The 18933-nt window shown below is 37.3% G+C and overlaps 2 protein-coding genes across 2 annotated transcripts; one reads left to right on the top strand and one right to left on the bottom strand.

The window, feature by feature from the left end:
• Nucleotides 1–760: 760 nt before the first annotated feature.
• Nucleotides 761–9644, bottom strand: stg1 (stargazin-like protein). The gene is made up of 9 exons (XM_041774947.2): nt 9520–9644; nt 8833–9408; nt 5282–5457; nt 4539–4634; nt 4141–4281; nt 3858–4075; nt 2674–3068; nt 1981–2612; nt 761–1910 (listed from the first exon to the last, which is right to left on the bottom strand). Exons 1-9 carry the CDS (start codon nt 9642–9644, stop codon nt 1225–1227), a joined length of 3045 nt encoding a protein of 1014 aa, XP_041630881.1. The 3' UTR covers nt 761–1224.
• On the top strand, nt 7042–8155 carry LOC138929178 (uncharacterized). Its single transcript, XM_070288427.1, has 3 exons — nt 7042–7136; nt 7206–7905; nt 7963–8155. The coding sequence occupies exons 1-3, from the start codon at nt 7073–7075 to the stop codon at nt 8132–8134; spliced, it is 936 nt and encodes a 311-aa protein (XP_070144528.1). The 5' UTR covers nt 7042–7072; the 3' UTR covers nt 8135–8155.
• Nucleotides 9645–18933: the final 9289 nt, after the last annotated feature.

Genomic DNA, 18933 nt, shown 5'->3' with positions numbered 1-18933 from the left:
ATATTAGACTTTGGCTATCGATAAACATGTCCTGTAGTCCTCCTTCTGAAATGGGTAACCTTTTTCATTACAAATTATTCAACTAATTTATATTTAGTAGCTGCTTCTCATTTTGTGTCACTAGGCTAAGCATGCATAGAAATAAATACCGTTATTTCCCCTCCACATTTCCCAGTTTAAAGTTATTTGTCAGCGTGAGACACAATATCCTGCGGCTTAACAGGATACGATTACATGGTTAACCTCCTCCAATAAACCAACCCAATTTACTCGTAATAGTTTTTTATTTTCTCAATCACCGCTGGGGGCCTTTCTAAAATGGGTTTCAGTGTCCCAGTTGCAGACTTTCACAATTTAGAATGAATGTGATTATTTTCAAAAGCCAATTGTGTGAAAGTTAATAGAACTGCAGACATAGAGATTGACATGAGTTGATGATTTCATTATTTATTAGTTATTGGAAATTGCTTTGGCGTCAAATCACAAACGAAACTTCCTTTAAAGCTCAGAGGGACTTTTAATACAAATTCTGAAAACTAAAGGTGAGGTTGTGCCTGACTTGGAACTCACCTGGTCACCGGGGTTGCTTGAAATACCTAAATTAATTTAAAAAATATTAAATTAATATTAATTAAAAAGAAATTTAAATTAAACCCCAACTAGAAAAAAGAAACTGTCAATTATATTCTTTGTGCCAAAAATTGTGCGCATCAGTTTATTAATTTTTAGAGACCTGTGTATTTCCATATAAGCTAGTATACATTTATATATTTCAATTTGATCTGCCTAGAATTGTGCGCATTTACAGATATACATATAAACCTTTTATTTATATTGTATTATTATAATTTTAATAGATAGTTGTGCAGAATATTTCCTTAATAAAAACATTACTTATTGGGGGTAATGAGCTCATGTTTCCGCCAAAGGCAATATGAATAATAAGATGCGTAACGCCATACTCCAATTTAGAACTCTCTTGAAAGTTTGTTGAATAATGAGAGAGAAAGAGAGACAGTTAGCACTCTCTTAAAACTACGCATGAGTTTACACGTATTCTCAAGCATTCTAGATCTGCCTGTAAACGCTCCTAATTAGACATTAGACGAGTCTTAACTGAGGCTCACATGCTTGGCCGTTATGCACCTTGTTCTTTATATTCTCTTTGGTGTTATGCTTTTCGGTTTTAGTTCTTGGATAGGCTAGAATGGCATTAGTATTTCCTTAGACGGCTGTGCCATTGATGAGGTCATAGGGATCTATTTGATTGATGCCAAAGAGACTGGCATGGGAGCGCCGCCTCTCCCTTTCGATTTCATCGAGATCGAAGGCTTCACTCACGAAACTGGATCGCCTTTGGGGATCATCGAAGGCATAGCCCCGTTGGAATTTTGCCGGCTGTCCGACGACTCCGGTGGTGGTGGTGGTTCCTGGTCCCATCACTCCACCGGATGTCGGGTATATCGGCTGCGGGTGCTGCTGGTAGCCATTCGAGTAGTTTGACGGCGACGAGGGTATCGCCGCTGGCCATTGCACCTGAGATTTGGGAGGCGGCGGCGGAGGAGCCTGCGAGACCTGCGGCAAGGCCAAGGTGGATAGGTAGCAGTTTTGCTGGGGCTGCTTCGTCTGGGAGTTCAACATCAATTGTGAGAACCTCTGCTGGCTGGAACCCAGGCCGAAGCCACTTTGCAGGGAATCAGACGACTGGCGGAGGAAGCAGCGCGGCAGGGTCCGGCTCTGGCCAAGATCACTGGCCGGCGGCAGGGACATACGCATATTGGGATAACCACCCACTCCAGGATAGCTGGGATCCGTGTGCAGCGAAAGGTTCGAGTTCAAACGGCGCAATGTCTGACCCATGGAATCAACGCACATCGACGACCGACGCGGCACCACCAGCTGGGCATGATCTGAAGACAGGTAAAAATATGTATATTTTAGCATTAACTTTTGTTATTCATTAAAAAATTTTAAACCCACCTCCCACAACATAAAGGTGGTCCTCCTCCAAGCGGAACTGCCTAAAACCGTGATCATCCCCATCGGCATCATCATCGTCATTGTCTGTATTGGGATTTCGATTTGGACCTGGACTGGCAAGGGGATCCTCCCGCTTGACCCCGTCTTCGCCCTGGCCTTCTTCCTCGCCTTCGTCTCCGCCACTGATGTAGTAGATATTCTTCGGCTTGCTGCGCATCCCGGCTCTGCGGCAAAACTCCTGAAACAGTTCGTCCTTGGTCTTACGCAGTCCCCGCTTCAGGCCGCATAAACGCGACTGGGCATCGTCTGGACCAGGACCCGGACCCGGACCCGGACCCGGACCCGAACCCGACCTTGATCTGGTATTGGTGGCCATGTTCCGCTGCTGCTTCCCCTTCATCTGGGTGTTAGATGGTGCTGGGGCTGGTGGTGCAGTATAAATATCCGTGGCAGTGGACACCGAACGGGTCAGGGGAAATTCCTGCGGCAAATCAGCAAAAAGGGCAGGAGCAGGCAGAGGATCAGGCATGGGGGCAGGAACGGACGTCTCGCTGCAGAGTTCGTTCAAAGACTTGGCGAAGCTGCGAGAGTGTAGGTTGCACTTGGAGACTGCCGGCTTCTCAAAGTAGAAGCTGCAAAACGTAATTAATTTATTTATTTATTTCATAATGATTAATTAATAGCCTCACTCACCGCCTTGCCAGATCGTTGTTTAGGTTCAAGTTCGATCCAGCATTTGGATGCTTGCGACAGGCTCCCGGCAGGGTCTGCGCCTGCCCGGGATAGCCCATCTGCTGTCCAAGATGTCCTGGCAAGCCACGCCGCGCATCATGCACCTGATGCTGTCGGGCATTGACGGTGGTGCTCCGTAGGATGCCGGACTGCTGCTGCTGCGGCATTACCGCCTCCTGGTGATTGTTCCTTTGTGGCTGCAGCATGTCCCGGCTATTGCGGTTCTGCACACTGAGTCCTTCCTGGCTGCCGGCGTTGCCGGGCTGCTTGTATCGCTTGTAGGAGTGGCTCATGGGGTGCTGCTGGCCCTCCTTGAACTTGGCCTGCATATTGGCCACGCTGAAGCAGGGCAGCCGCTGTGGAGGGGAAGTACGTATAAGTAAATTGATGGGAAAATGCAGAAAATACGCGTATAGGATGCGTCCTCAAGGGACAACTCCTGCAATATAGATGTGCATTTTAGCTGAAAGGTTTTTGCACTTAAGCAGCGAAAATATGAGGTGGCCAGGGGCTGCCCTAAGGATTCAAGGTTGTACATAGGTGATGAAAATCAGTCTGAAACTAGTGATGAAATTAGGTTAAGTATTTACAGAATTTAGCTAATTTCTCTGCCCGATTTCTGCCGACATGCACTAACGATATCGATAAAAATAATTAATTAATGAATTATTAATTATTTTGGGTATATCTCATGTTTAAATATTGGGAGTAATTGTATTTAAAAGTCAATATCATCATTACCATTTTAAAAGGTCCGAAATATCAAACATAATATCGATTTATCGCAGTTTACTATTTTAAAATACATAAATCGATTTTTTTAAATCGAAATATATCACATTTGGCTTTAATTATCGATATAAAAGAAAGAAAAAGATGTAAGGTAAAAGAAAAAGGTATGAGAAAAATTCTATGCATTTATTTGTTATCTTATTCCATTTATATTCTTCCGATTGTCAAAGGAATATGTATTTATCGAGCAACAAACCGTTTAAATATCGATTTATATATCGACTCTAGCGTTATATATCAATATAATATTGATATACCGGTGTTTTCTGCCATGACTTATACTTAAAAACTATTAAAAACCTTATTACTCTTAAAAAAAAACACCACAAAATGTATACCCAACGATTACTTACACTGTAGTAGCTGACCTCCTGCAGGTTTATAAAAAGAAATATATTTAATACACCCACAAATTCGGTGACAATAAATCCAAAGACGAAAAGGAAGAAGCTCTGGCCATATGTGACCTTGACGAGGGCCGGCTGAAGGGGGGATCGGGGTCGCAGCTTGGACCCAATCTCTGCCTTCAGTATTGATATATAGGCAATCAGTCCAATCAGCATTACCAGACCTGTGAGAATCAAGGGAAACTTTTTTTCTCCTCCATTTAAAGGGTTCTCAGAAATGATTACATACCGCTTACAATAAATAGAATGCCGGCACTGAAGTAATACAGATTATTTCGATGCGAGCATGTGGGGATCAGAAAGACTACGAAGCTGATCATCAGAAAAACCCCAGCGGCCAGAAAAATCGGACACGACTTTGTTACAGTATCTATGAAAAAAGATGTTTAAATTTTAACAAACTACAATAGTAAAAAAATATATATATATATAAATATGTTTAATAACTTTCAAGTAGGTATTAGAGAAATAGGAAATTTTTTTTTTTAGAATATGCAATAAATAAATAGAAAATATACATTTGAAACTAACAGACAGGGCCTTGAAAAATGGTTTTATAGGACATATATTCCTTTTGTAGTGTGTTTAATAATAATAATTATATTATATTATTTTCTATTTACTTACAGGGTATTGCAGCAGTTGAGTCGTGCGGATCCGGTTGATACCCCTCCTTGGGGAAATAATCGATCTTAATGCAGTTATAAGAATCGACATCGAGTCCTTTGGAATTGGAAATAAATGAAATATAAAGACATTTATCTATAATTTATTTATTTATTTATATTAATTATAGACCTTAATTTTTAACCAACTTATAGATTCATCTTTTATATATTATTAAATGAAAAAATAAGAAAAAATACCAATGAAATGATGATTAAAATTGAAACCAAAAATCCCTTAAAATATAAAAAAAAAAAACGTATTATTATATAAATTTAAGACTTTATGGTCATATTTATATTTTAATAAAATTCAATACGAACCGTTTTATCTAGTTAATAATCTCATTTATCTATGTATATTGCTTTTAACACTAGCAAATCCTTTATGAAAACGTATTTTCCCTTGTAAATCAAATCAGTAAATACTTTTTACACTTTTTTTTGTAAAATTAAATGAAATAAATTAAATTTTTCCTGTTAATTGGAAGCTTGACTGCTTGATTGATTGATCTGCCGCCAGCCTGATTGAACTTTGGTTTCGCAAATGCTGAAGCCCACATGACGTCTCCACAATTTCACCATTCAGCAACTGCAGTACCAGAAAACAAAATCAAATTCCACACCCCAAAACCGACACCTGTCCCATTCGTCTTCATTTTTCAATACTGCAGATGCTTGAAAAACTGATGACAAAGCCCTCACCTGGCTGCGTGTTGCACAGTATCCACAGGCTGGACTTTGTGTACTTGGTGACATAGGCGCCATCGTCCATAGCATTTATATTGGCAGTCCCATTGTACTTGTAATTGGGCAGCTTTTCCTCCGTAAAAAGCCACTGAGGTCCGGCAAGGGCGGCGATGACAATGGCCACCGAAATGCTGCAAGGAAATTATATTCAAAGTCAGTAGGTTAGGAATTTTGTTGTTAGCTTAAAACTACATAAATAGTAAGATGCATAATTTAAACTTAATGCCTTTTATATCACTTCGTCGGTATTTTAATAAAAAGCAGGTCAGTATTTCAAAAGTATTTCCTTGATTTCACTTTAGTTTTCAATAAAAATACACTGTTTGCTGTACATTTGCGATGCTTTGTTTATATTTGCGTTCGGCGTTGCCACGTAATCTGAACAGAGTATAATTGTTAGGGGCATTGTTCAACACTGTAAAATGAGTCGCGTTATTATTTAATATCCTTGTTATGATAAATCTTGTATATTTTTTTTGTCAATTGTCCAAAATCGATCTTTAAGTTTCAAATTTAAAAAAAAATTTAAGTTTATAAAGTATTTATTTTATTTTCCGTGCCTTCCTGTCAGAAAGTTGCATTCCACAAATCGAAGTCAGAAAGTGGGTCTTAAAGTAATCAAGGAAAATGCCTATGACGGGTTCAATCCGAAAATTGTGTGTGTGCTTGTGTGTGACTGCTGATTAAAAAATACTTCGACCTGACTCTGTGGTCTGTGGAGGAGGCATTGCCGCCAAAAGCGATGCCAAAAATCTGCAAAAACAAAAATAAAGTTAATGTGTGCTGTGTGGCTCACTCATCCTTTCTCCACATCCTGTCGCACACACACACTCACTGGCATGCAAATAAATGTCGCCACCCAAAAAAAAGAAAAAAATACCCCCCACACACACACACACTCACAAAAACGAAAACTGGCTCAAATAAAATTGTTGACGCTAAAATATGTATCTGCGAAAAAAAACAGCAATTGAAATGCAATAAAGAAAAAGGTCAGTGGGTGTTGGGTATTTTTTATTTTTCCTAGAGGCCGCATTGCCCCCAGGCACTTACTCGTGAATACACTCGGCGCTGGCTCAGAAGCTTAATATTTACTCAGCTCGCCAGGTGGATATTTGCGAGCGCAGGAGTGTGTTGATTAGTGTCCTATTTTTTTTTTTTTACTTTTTACTCTTGATCTATATTTGTATAGCCAATTCATTGATATGGTTGGGATTTTTAAATTGCAAAATTCATTATTAATCTGTAAAGCTGTACAACTTTTACTTTCGCTTTTTTAAAATAGTTAAAGCCCCAATCTAAGAACTTGTAAAAATAAGATGAGTAACGACATAAATTTGTTTCACAAATTTAAAATTTCAATTTGGAAAACATAAAAAAAAGGCTTTTCAAAATAGTTGCACTCAAATTTTACGGACTCTTTTTTATTTCTCAAAACCATTTACAGTCGTAAATATTTATTCGAAAATTTATTGAAGCCTTTTAAAATAAGATGCATAGCGGCATGCTTTTTTTTGCCCAAGAATTTCATTGGCTTTGTGTATAAACATATTAGTTTATAATACGCGAAAAAAACAATAGATTTTGTAATTATACAAGCACAAACACCTAAAGTTGCCACATTGGGCCTTGGCAGGACTGTCACCAACTTTTTGCAACTGCCAAACGCAGCTGGTATTTCTCACAGCGCTGATTTTGGTCCACTTGCCATCTTCTATCTTAGAAACAAAAAAAAAAAACCCCAAAATGCGGAGCTTGTTTTCCAATCGCTACGATAATAAACGTAAAGAGTTCTACGAGCGCTACGAAGGTAAACACTGGATTAGTACATGGAAGTGAGGAATTGTATATAAAACTAATAATGTAATCTCTGATTTAGCTGCTCGGGCCTTGCACCCCAGTTTGCCCCTTTACGAGCGACCCAAGGAGCCCGCCCGGCAGCAGAGCTACGACAGATCCTGTAAACGGCGCTACAAAACATACCAGGAGCTGAACAGCCAGTCCAGCGAGAAGTATAACAGCGAGGAGTGGCTGGCCAGTGATGGGCTGAGCATTGTGGTCCGTCACACCATCGAGAAGCGCAACTTCGAGGAGCTAATGCCCAAGTATGATCCGACATTGGCCACTCATGAATTCAGCCACATTGCCAGGCTCCGGCAACGTGGCCGTCGTCCCACCGCCATTCAAATGGCCAAGATTGTCACTGAATTTGCCCAACAGGTGGGCGGAGTGCCGACAGAGGAGAACGAAGATCAGGACAAGGAGAACGTAGACCCGGGCAAGGTTAACAAAGGCCAGAACTCGGCGAACTCTAAAGGCATATTTATCGAGATCAACAGGAAGGAGCCAGTGTCGGAGGAAGTATATCCGCTTGAGCCGAATATTGTCCACAACCACCTGCAGGTGGTCGATATTCAGAATCTGCAGATGTCCCAGGTCAAGGCCAAGCCTAAACTGAAGCGCGACTTGGCCGTGAAGGACACGGAGAGTATGCCAAGCGAAAAACAATGCAAGATTACTATGCCGTTTCGGATGTTCATTTGCCCAGAGGCCTCTTGCCGGCAGCAGTTTGAAATGCGGTGAGTTTTTATTTTATTTTATATTTTATCTGTCCTTAATAATGATATAATTTAAAGCCGCTGCTTAACTGTACATCAACGGGAGACAGGACACCACAGCTGGTCACACAAGTGCGATAGGTGTGGCCAAATCTTCCGCGCGGAGGGATTTAAACGCATGCATGCCCTCGGAGCCTGCGAACGCAATCTGAGCAAGAAGAATCGCAATCAGGCAACAATGACAGCATAAATTTTGAGAAAATAACAGAGAAGGGACTATAACCCAAATGATTCCATTTTTTACTCATTTTTTTTTTTAAATACAAATTTAATCATATTCCAGTTTGTAATATCAAGTGATTTCTTTCTCTGTACACCTTCGTGCGAAATAGTTTGCGAACAAATTAAGCCCACTTTGCAGTGATTTGTGTCGCTAACACAATTATTTGTCAAGCAACTAGGATGAAGGAGGCAGCCAAGGATGTTTCTTGGTTGCTCTTGTGACAAGGACGAGCTGCCTGTACCAGTTCCGTTGTCGCGTTGTTATTGGTGCCGCTGCTGTGATGACTGGTGTTGTTGTGGCATTCCTTTAGTTGCTTTAAACCGAACGGAAAAGCAGGAAATGTTCTTCAGGGTGTGTGAGGAGTGCGTCTTTTGCAGGAATTCAGGCAACCGGAATTCAAGCTGTTTATTGTCGATCTAAAGCTTTGACGTGTTTAAATTGAATTTGTACGAGTCAGAAATAGACCCACGGTACTGAAGGTGTCGATTGGCCATGCCTGAACTGGGTACCTGGGTCCTTCCTTAACCCTCTGAGCCCCAAAAAGTGCCTTGAGGCACTTCTAACATTATTCACAATTTCAAAAATAATAAAATTATTAGATTTCCCGTTTAATTTCAATATTTTTTAATAAATAATCAATAGTAAATACTGATCCTTTGACTTACCTGGCAGCAACAGGTGTGAGGAGCCACAGGTAACTCCCACTAACATGGCCCATGCTGGTGATTCTACCCTGTGGATCGGTAATGCCACCACCAACACCCGTTCCTAGACGATGTTGCAGCTGATGTTGCTGCTGCTGACTATGATTTTGTTGCTGCTGCTGATGTTGCTGCTGTTGCTGTTGCTTTTGATGTTGCTGCTGCTGCTGCAGCTCCTTGGCTGGCTTGTAGTGACCCAAAGCGGACACCTGTCGCTGCTGCTGCTGCTGCCGTCGGTGGTTGCTGTTGCTCCTGTTGCTGCTGCCATTATGATTTCCCATATTGCTGATATTGTTAATATGCAATTCACTGAAACTGCCAGACATTGTGCCAAATCCAGTGGCCGGAATACTGCCGGAAATGGTATTGATCACGCCAGTCTGCTGCTGTTGGTCCTGAGCCAAACGCTGGCCACGCGGCAATGTGGCATACGGAGAGTGTTGCTGCTGCTGCTGTTGATGTTGCAGCTGTAGCTGCTGCGAAGGATGACTGTGCTCAATGGAAGCACTGGTGGTCAGCTGATGCAGAGCAATTGGCGGCGGCGGAGGCGGAAGCAGTGGATCAATGGCGTTGCTGCCATGTTGCTGGTGTTGCTGCTGCTGCTGTTGCTGGTGTTGTTGTTGCTGCTGCTGCTGCTGCTGTTGTTGTTGCTGCTGCTGTGTGTTGCAGCTAGCGTTCTTAGCTAACTTGTAAGCATTGCTATAGGGATTCTCGCTATTGATGCTATGTGTGGAGGCCACACGAAACACATTGGGCACCAACGGATGGTCCCTCATTATGAATACACTCCACAAAAAAAATCCAACTCACAACTCTAACCTAAAAAAAAAAACACCAAAAACTAAATAATTCAAAAACTAAAACATTTACAATTTCAAAGCGCGCCAAAAAATTTAAATATTTTGGTATTTGCGGGGACGTCCGCTGCGCTGAAGAACTTTCACTCGACTAACAGAATGTTTGGTCCTGGCCAAAGGACTCGGCCATGTAAAACGAAACGAAACGAACATCAGAGCGATGTGGGCCTTCGGCTGCTGCGGCCTCTCGCAGTGGCGATTATAAAACACATCAACCATATATTTTATCTCTGCTTTGATGGTCTCCAACTCCATCAGCAATCCCTGATTCGTCCTCTTCGTTTTGGGGCCAAAGAGATAGTGGCTATGGCCAATGTTAAATGAATTTTTAGCAAGTGCACAGGCACAAAATAACAAAAACTATGGTGTTTTTACCATTTATTTAGACTTTATAAATTATTCTAGATATTCTGTCAAATGAGTATGAATATAACAAACAGTAATCGGCAAATTATTAAAGATTGTATGAATATGTGCACTGCAAAAAAATTTGATTAATTTTATAAAATAAAATATACAAAAAAAAACATTTCTTTATTTTTTGTCTCCTATTGTATTGTTCCTAGATATCAAACAGAACATTTATGTATCGATTTATACATAAGATATCGATATATCGTCCATAAATCGAAACTCGACTATTATCGCTTGTCAAAAGATAAAAGAAAAAGTAAAGCAAACGCTGTACATACAGTTTTTATTTCGCCATGGAATGCTCTTCAATATATTTTTCCAACTTTCAAAATAAATAGATATATATATTTTTAAAAATTTAATAATTACCGTTGACAATTACACACTCACATTTCTCTCAGTGCCACCCAGTGGGTACTAACAACCAGCAGACGTTTGCAACTTCCGTTGTTAGCTAAAAGTGACTTCCGGTCGCTAGGGGATATAACCGTAAATCTGTATGCGTGCACAAGCCTGTGCATACATACAAAGGTCCTATGTATGTAGGGGCTCGTCCTTGTTGTTGTTGTTGCACTTTGCTGCAAATCTAAGAATTTATTGCAGCAGCACCCCCGCCCCTTCGTGTGTCTTCTCTCTCTCTTCATTCCCATCTACCTTTTGTGGCCCCGCAAGTGCAAGTCTCGTTTATTTAATTGAATTCCCACATGTGATTGGGCCAAGTTCGTGCCATGATTGTGCCACATTAAAGGGCTAACGAAGAACCCGAAAATCACCTGTCCGCCCACCGGCACACACAAACTCACTTTTTGGCTCGAAGCACCTTGTTAAGTGCACTGCTGAGTTGGCCTGGCCGATGAGAACGAAGTGAAAGTGTGGATTTGTTTGGCCTTAAGCCCAAGAGCAGAGTTCAGAGCAAAAAGCTGGCAAAGGCCACACTGAAGAAAATTGTTATATTAAAAGGTAAGGCAAAACTGATAAATAAATTCGTACAGAAATCAGCACTTAAAACAATAGTTTTTGATATAAATAACTTACAAAAGGTGTCTTAAAACAAGCAACAAACAATATTTAAACTGTTTTTGGTATCCTTTTTAAGAGATTTCAGAAATCCCAAACCAAGTTTTCGCTTTTTTGGGGTTATGCAGATATGGGTAGAGTATAAAGAGGTGCCACAGAAATCGCAGTGGTACTTTAAGTCAGTTGAAAAAAAAAAAACCTTTAAAAATTGTTTGGCTTCCAAGTTCCTATTTAAATTGCAATTAATTCTTATAAACCCAAAAAATGTCTCTAAAATTCTGCTATAAAATATTACAAATATAAAAAAAAGTGATTTATGCTTATAAAATGATTTTAAATCAAGAGCTTTTTCTTTGGAATTAATTAAATTTTGTTAAGCGCTTGCATTTTTCCCAGTGTAGAATTGAGTGCATATGGGAGCCCAAAGTAATCATCTAGTGAATAGAAAACAAAAGCTGCAGATTATTGCAAGCAAAGCAAAGACCATGGTGCCCTGTAAGTATAAAAAGGCAAACGCAGTAAAAGGCACCTTCAAGAGAGACTTCAGTACCAAAAGATATATATAGCAGGGCTGAAAATTGAATGAAAAAAATAGTAAAACGAAGTGGTATTTCCTTTTAAAGAAAAGTATGAAAAACGTGTTAAAAAGAGCTGTCTATAAAAACGATTGGTAAGCTTTAAAAGACTACCAAAAATGGTGAAATTTATTAAATAAATTTAAAAAGCTTTATTTTTTATTAATAGTTTACAGCTTTAAATCAATTAAATGATTTCGTTTATTTAGTAACGAATTTGTTTAACTAATTTAAATCTCATATCTCGCAGCAAACAACAAGTTGTTCAACGTTTGCCTTTAATTTTCTATAGAATCAAGCTTGCCTTTTCACTCTTTTTAATTTTAGCATTTAAATACATAGGAACAAAGTTTACAACTTTTACAAAAGTTTTCATCTAAATGCGCTGCAAATGTTAGCAACACTTTTTTTCGTTTTCGTTTAAGCTTTCTTTCATTTTTATTTTATATATATATATATATATATATTTTGCATTGCCCAACTGAAAGTGCAAAAGAGAAAGCTAACAGAACATTTTCCATTTTTTGTTTGTGTTGTGCCTTTTGGCAGTTTACTTTGCCCCCTTTTCTAGTTTATTTTTTAGTTGTTTTTTTTTTATTTATTTAATTTTTTTTTATTATTTTTGAGTTGCTGCTGTTGGTGCTGCTGCAACTGTCAAATGTTTGCAGACGCATCCTGCGCATTTTTAAGAGGTCCTGTTAGGGCATCACATTGCTCATGGCTTGTCGTCATTTTTATATTCAGTTGTTGACGCTGTTTTACTTCATTCTGTAAGTGTAAATAATATGTTTTTTAAAGTTGAACTTGGGAAGAGAAAATTTCATATGTGTACACAGACATGGCTAGATATACGCGGCTGTTGATGACCATAAATAATCAAAATATTATAAATAATAAAACTACAAATAGTAAAACATCTTTTCATTGAACAGGTATAAATTAGGGCTGATATATTGTTTCTTTATCGATATTTGCCGATAAAGAATATATATACATCGATATTAATCTTAAATCTTAAATCTTTATTTATTTTATTAGTCTACAAATGTAGTTGTTCTTTAAAGTTTTATAGTTCGAAATACTATACCTTAATTAAATATTTGATGTAATCCTTATATTAGTTTTGAAAAAGGATACAAATTATCTATATATACATATAGCTAATTTTTGGACCTGATCTTTGGTTTATTGTGTCCCCTAAGCTGAGGGCTGCTGGGTTTCTTAAAGTTTTGCCTCATTGTTGTGGACGTCCTTTGTCGTTTGACAGAAGGCCAAACAAAGGCAGAACTTTGGGCACTTCAATATTTACTGTTAAGAGTTTCTATTTCACTCAAGTCTTAAGTTTATATCCAACCATGGTATATATAATATTATAATACAATATAAATAATAATTATTCCTTAAAAATATAGAAGGTCCAAGCCAGACAGTGGCCTCCCTCTGCCTCCCTTAAAGTTGTGCTTTTTTTCTGTTGACAATTTTGCGACACTTTGTCGGCGGGAGGTGTCTCCCATTCATGTGAAGTTCGCTGGGACTACTTAGTTGTTGCTGCTGGTGTCCAAATATTGATTAAATGCACAAAACCCAAAGCCAATGAACGCTCTGAATCCTGGCTCGTTGACACACATAGACCGCGGGTACAGATTTGTTGCTGTTGTGTTGACTGATTAGCGCCTTTGCCGTTGATGTGATGTTGCTGCTGTTCAGGTTGCTGCTGCTGTTGCTGTTGCTGTTGCTGTTGCTGCTGCGGAAATTGATGAGCAATTAAGGTTATTGACCAAACCGCTTGGCGAAGGGTTTGCTGTATTGACGGGGGGTGTAGGCGGAGGTGGTCTTGGGGTGGCACGCTTCGCTGCCTTACCGACTGACCCAATCACTTGTATATATATGTACATATATATATATATAAACTGTATAGCCATATATAAGGGCAGTGAGCAAAATAACTGGAATCTATTTATTTCTTGGGATAACAAAAAATATCGATATATCGCTACTGTATTTGATAAGAAAGTAAAAATATTAATATATTTTAAGCATTGCATTAAATCAGTATTTTTTAAATTAGTTTTCCCAATATTATAAGAAAAAACAATTTAAATATGTTACCTGTTTCTGATATCTATCAATAGATTGATATTTTTCGATATTTATCGATCGTGTTCAATATTTTTCGATATTTTCCATAATTCTATATTTAAATTATCGATATATCAAGGTTTACGATATTTTGACCTTTGATATTGAGCTTTCTTATAAGATAAAAAAAGTAAATATTTTTAAGTGTAAGAAAGATAGCGGCTTGCAAAAGGCCATTAAAAATTTAAATAAAAATATTAAAAAATATATATAAATATATTTTTATTTAGTTAAAATCCTTTTGTTTTAAGTGAAATTCCATTAAATATTAATTAAAATATGAATCCCAATCAGTTGAATATATTATTTCTCACCCTTAGCTGACCATTATTTTGCTTGCAGTGTCGAACATAGACACCTAGGCATCGAAGGGGACGACAAAAATGCCGGCAGCCAGCCAGCCAGGAGAAGGAGGAGGACATGGAGCTGATGGAGCCATAACCAGACCACTTGCTCATCCCGTCGCCGGATGAGGGAAGCGTCAAACGGAAACGAAAGCAATTGACTGAGTGAGTGACAGGTCCAGGTCCACCTGATCAGCCCCTGAGCCACTCACCGCCTCTGACCCACCCCACCCACTCCACTCGCTGATTTACATTAACTGATTTAAGGTGAACGACTAACCTGAATATACCGCAGCAGCTCCTCCGACTGCGACAACTCCAGGTGGCAACTTCAGGCGTAAGTGGAGCGGAAACGGATTACGGATTACGGGTAACTGGCTACGGGTAACGGATTACGGAATACGGATTACGGAATACGGAATGCGGCAAACAAACGAAATGAGCAAAGGAGCCCGAGCCCAGCAATTAATTTTGAATATGGACCGCAAATCAGAGGAGAAAATCCTTTTTGGTCCATAAATGAAGTCAACAATTTTTGAACTTTTAATTATCCACAAAAACCAATAAAGGTAACTGCTGCCAGGAGAGTCATTGAAAAAGGGAAGCGATTTATTTGCTGAAAAATATGGAAAAAGTCCAATTTCATGGCAAATAATCAAAAATTAAACAAATAAAACAGTAAATATTTACCCTGCATTGCCAGGACTCAATCATTCAATGCTGGTCAACCATACTTTTTAATAAATGGTTTTAAAATGAGTCTGTGAAAGTGGTTTTTCTCCCCCGGAAATGGAATCAATGGTACTGAGTATATATGTACATATGTATGTATGTATGTATGCTTCTGTTGTGAAATGTGTATTCATTTTGTTATTTAGTATAGAAAAAACTGGAAAAATGTATTAAAAAAATATATTTTTATTGAAAAAGGCTGTAATTATTAGTTATCTATCTTTGGCAATATTTTTACCACAAGGACTAGTTTTATTTTTAAGATAAAAACGAACACAAGCTATTAAAAGTAAGCCATTTTGTCAGAAAATTAAAGCCATTTGCTGAAAAACAACATCCATTTCAGGTTTTTACTATAATTAATAGCGAAATAGTAAATGTTAACTATTTCTTTTGGTCAAATTTACTGTTAAGCGTAGCAAACTTTGGCATACAAATGTATTGTTTTAAAAATAAATATATATTACTAAAAAAATAATCAATTTAAAGTTAAAAAAAACTACATTTAATAATTTAACTATTATTAACAGTAAAATAGTATATTTAACCCTTTTTTTCTGGTTAAATTTACTGCAAAGCGTAGCTAACTTCTGATCCTTATTGCAATACCCTGCAAAAGCAAGAGTATACGATATAGGTTTGTATTTTGCTGGCCATAAATAAAATAAACCTAACCATAAAAAAGTATTTTTTAGGGCCCTTGGCTTATGTTGATCTGAATGTGGAAAATATATGAAAATTTGTAGGTATTATGGGTATATTGTAGCAGCTTTTCAGTTTTGTTCCATTTGGATGTGTGCCAAACAGGGTTTCAACACCCCCCACCCCTCCGATGGTCACGTGACCAGGCGACGGGTTAAAAATAAGCCAAGGGTCCGTCACCGTGTCCATAAAATCTAGAGTATTGTGTAATTTGTATACGTGTGTGCTTGATGTTCAGACACAAAGGTACACCGCCAAGCAAGCAGGTACTAAGATACAGACCAGTGCACAAAGCACAAACGGGGCTTTGAAGTCTCGCCTAGTTAATTAACGCGGTTGCCCGCCTAAATATATGCAAACATTTTCGTGCTGAGCCTGCAATGGACTGCTTGTGGCACTGGCACTGCTTGACGACTGCACCGGACACGACTGCTTGCCACCCATGGTGGGGGGGTGGAGGGGGTAGCGATCACTATAATTAAAGTTTCCAGTTACAAAAATGCTTTAACATTATTTATATTTATGCCGCCCCCCCACATGAAACCAAGCGCTGCGGTGGCACTTTGGCTAACAAAGTTGAAGCGAAGCCAGAGGATGGACACCACAGAATTTGAATATATAAATAACGTGATGAGTCCATGAGTCCTACACAGAGAGAAAAGGTACAAACTTAAATGTTTAAATAATTAAAGGCTTAAGGAAAAAAATATTTATTTTAAATTTTAATTTTTGCATAACCTTTTTTGTTTTTCATTTTTTGTAAAAGAAAAATTTATAACAAAACCAAACATTTATAGAAACGAAGAATATCGCATTTTACGTTAAAATATCGATATTATCGAAGAAATGTGTGAACAATTTTTTTGTTTTTTATTTATTTCTTTAACTTTAAAAATAAACTGCTTTAACTTTCTAATTATTTATAAAATATATATTTTAAGCAAGGATAGTCGATTATTTACCGTAGTCCCATATATCGAAAAATATCGCTTTATTATCTATTCTTTTATAAAATTTCTATTTGCAATCAATTGATTTTTCATTAATCTTTTGGTTTCTAAAAGTTAGAACAATAATTTTCTTTCTTCCAATTTTTACTAGATTTGCGTGTTTTTATATCATTTTTTTTTTTTTTTTTGTGTAGAACAGCCTGCATAAAAAACATATTTAAAAGAGTTGTTTCGCTAACTTCTGGAGAGTTTTAGCTTCAGGGACAAGCAGTTCTTGCTTCTTGCCCCCAAGTTTTAAGCCCCGAGTTAAGTCTTTAATTGTCAAGGAAACTGGGTTAAAATGATATATTCCATATACCTTGATTTAATAGCTTACCTTGGAGACTTGAACTTACCTTTAAATTTAATTAAAAAAATCAAATACATTTTCAGTTCAAGTTTCTGCCAAATAAATTTAGGTATAATTTATTTCATGTCCAGTCTACTTTATTTTAAACTATGCTCAAAGGTACGAAATACATTGAACTATTGGTTTTTGATTTGTTTTTGTTTTTGTTTTTATTTTTCCTTTTCGTATGTTTCTGTTCTATTGTAGCTTGTATATCTTTTGTTTATGGAGATTTTAGTGTATCTGTAACTTTGTATAACCTTTAACTTACATGAGGCAAGCGTTGGGATCGATAACAATACAATGCGATGCAATTTTTGGGGGCCAAGTTCTGTGGGAAATGAAACCAAATTCCATTTGAATATATGCAAAAACGTTTCAAATGAGACTTGAAACCTACATGGGTTTTTTTATTTTATGTATGTATATGGAGTGTAATTTAACCACAATTTAATTATCTCTCCGCTGGCTCACCTTTATAAAGTCATTGTTTGTTTGTCGGTTTTTTTTTTTTTTGGTTATTTAATACCTAGCTAAACATTCAATTGCTCAACAAAATGAATTCATTGGTAGGGCTTCAATCCATTTCCTTTCATATCACCTAACATACTCAAAAATACAAAAGCAACAATGGTAATAAAAATATACAATTTCAAACATTGTCAGGTTTCCATTCACATTTGTTTTACAAACACTTTTTCAACAAACTTCCAGAGTCTCTCTCTCTGCATAATTTTTGTTCTGTATATCATACTTTTAGGCAAAACAAAAAATGGAAATCAACTTACAGGGTCTGTAAAATGATTAAAGGTGTAAACGATTTCATATGGCGGGGCGGGGGGGGAACTGTATGTTGACATTTTGTATGATTTGTAATGTACTATATAGGTTATATCGGTGTTTTCTTTTTTTTTTTTTTTGTTGTGGGACAATGTGTGGAATGTTGTTCTTAGCGGATTTAGCCACAAATATATGTTTTTTTTTTATCCAGTTAATTACTCATATACAATATATTCATGCACAAGTTGTGTACACCCAACGATTTGTGTTAGTTTTCTAAATATCTCTCTTAATCTCTTAACATTAAGGTAATAAAAAAATACATTTTTCTTCGTTTAATTCCGTTTTTTGTTTGGTTTTTTTTTTCTTCGTTCGTCTAACCCAGTTATAGCGTAATACAATTTGCAACTAGATTAAATTTAATTTATATATATATAGTTTGTATATATTATCATTCTCCGATTGTGGGTATTCTTCCCTCTGAGTAAAAATAATTAAATAAAATAATAAATTGGCAAATCATATTTATAACTAATACATATAAAATATGAACCAGTCTGAAAAAAAAAACATAATCAGTGCTGTCACATTGTAAATTTGTAGCTAAATCTAGAATTAATTTAGAACTAAATGACTTTTTCATTAGCTAAATCTATTTTTCCGAATTCTTAACCTATTTTCATTTTTACCAATTCTTAAAATTCTTAATACACACAAATGCAATACTGTTATGGTTTACCCAGCAGACAAAGAGTGGACTTCCGAAAAATGTCCGCTAAAAACACTAAATACGGACAATAAATCGTACTTTCCTCATTAGTTTCGCTAAATGCTCAAAAACGGACGCGCAAACGGACGAATAGTGAACAAGTATCGCGAATTCTCAGGATTATACCCGATAATGATGTCGTAAAAGGTTCGCCATCGAAATCTTATTCGGATTCCGAAAATTATAGAATTTTCTGCCACAAACCCAAGACAGGTTATTAACTTTATTATCGTTTATGAGCCTGAATCGGACGTTTTGTCCGCTTAAACCCGCAAAACTATCGTTTTTAATATCATCAACGAACTTTTTTAACTGCTGCTATATAAAATAAGAAGCAAATAAAAATAAGTTTAAAATAAAAATATATATATATAAAAAGAGAGAGGAATACCCAAATT

This window comes from Drosophila kikkawai, chromosome X (genome assembly GCF_030179895.1).
Source record: "Drosophila kikkawai strain 14028-0561.14 chromosome X, DkikHiC1v2, whole genome shotgun sequence".
NCBI lineage: Eukaryota > Metazoa > Arthropoda > Insecta > Diptera > Drosophilidae > Drosophila > Drosophila kikkawai.
The sequence above is the reverse complement of the archived record's forward strand: the minus strand, read 5'-3'. Positions and strand labels throughout refer to the sequence as shown.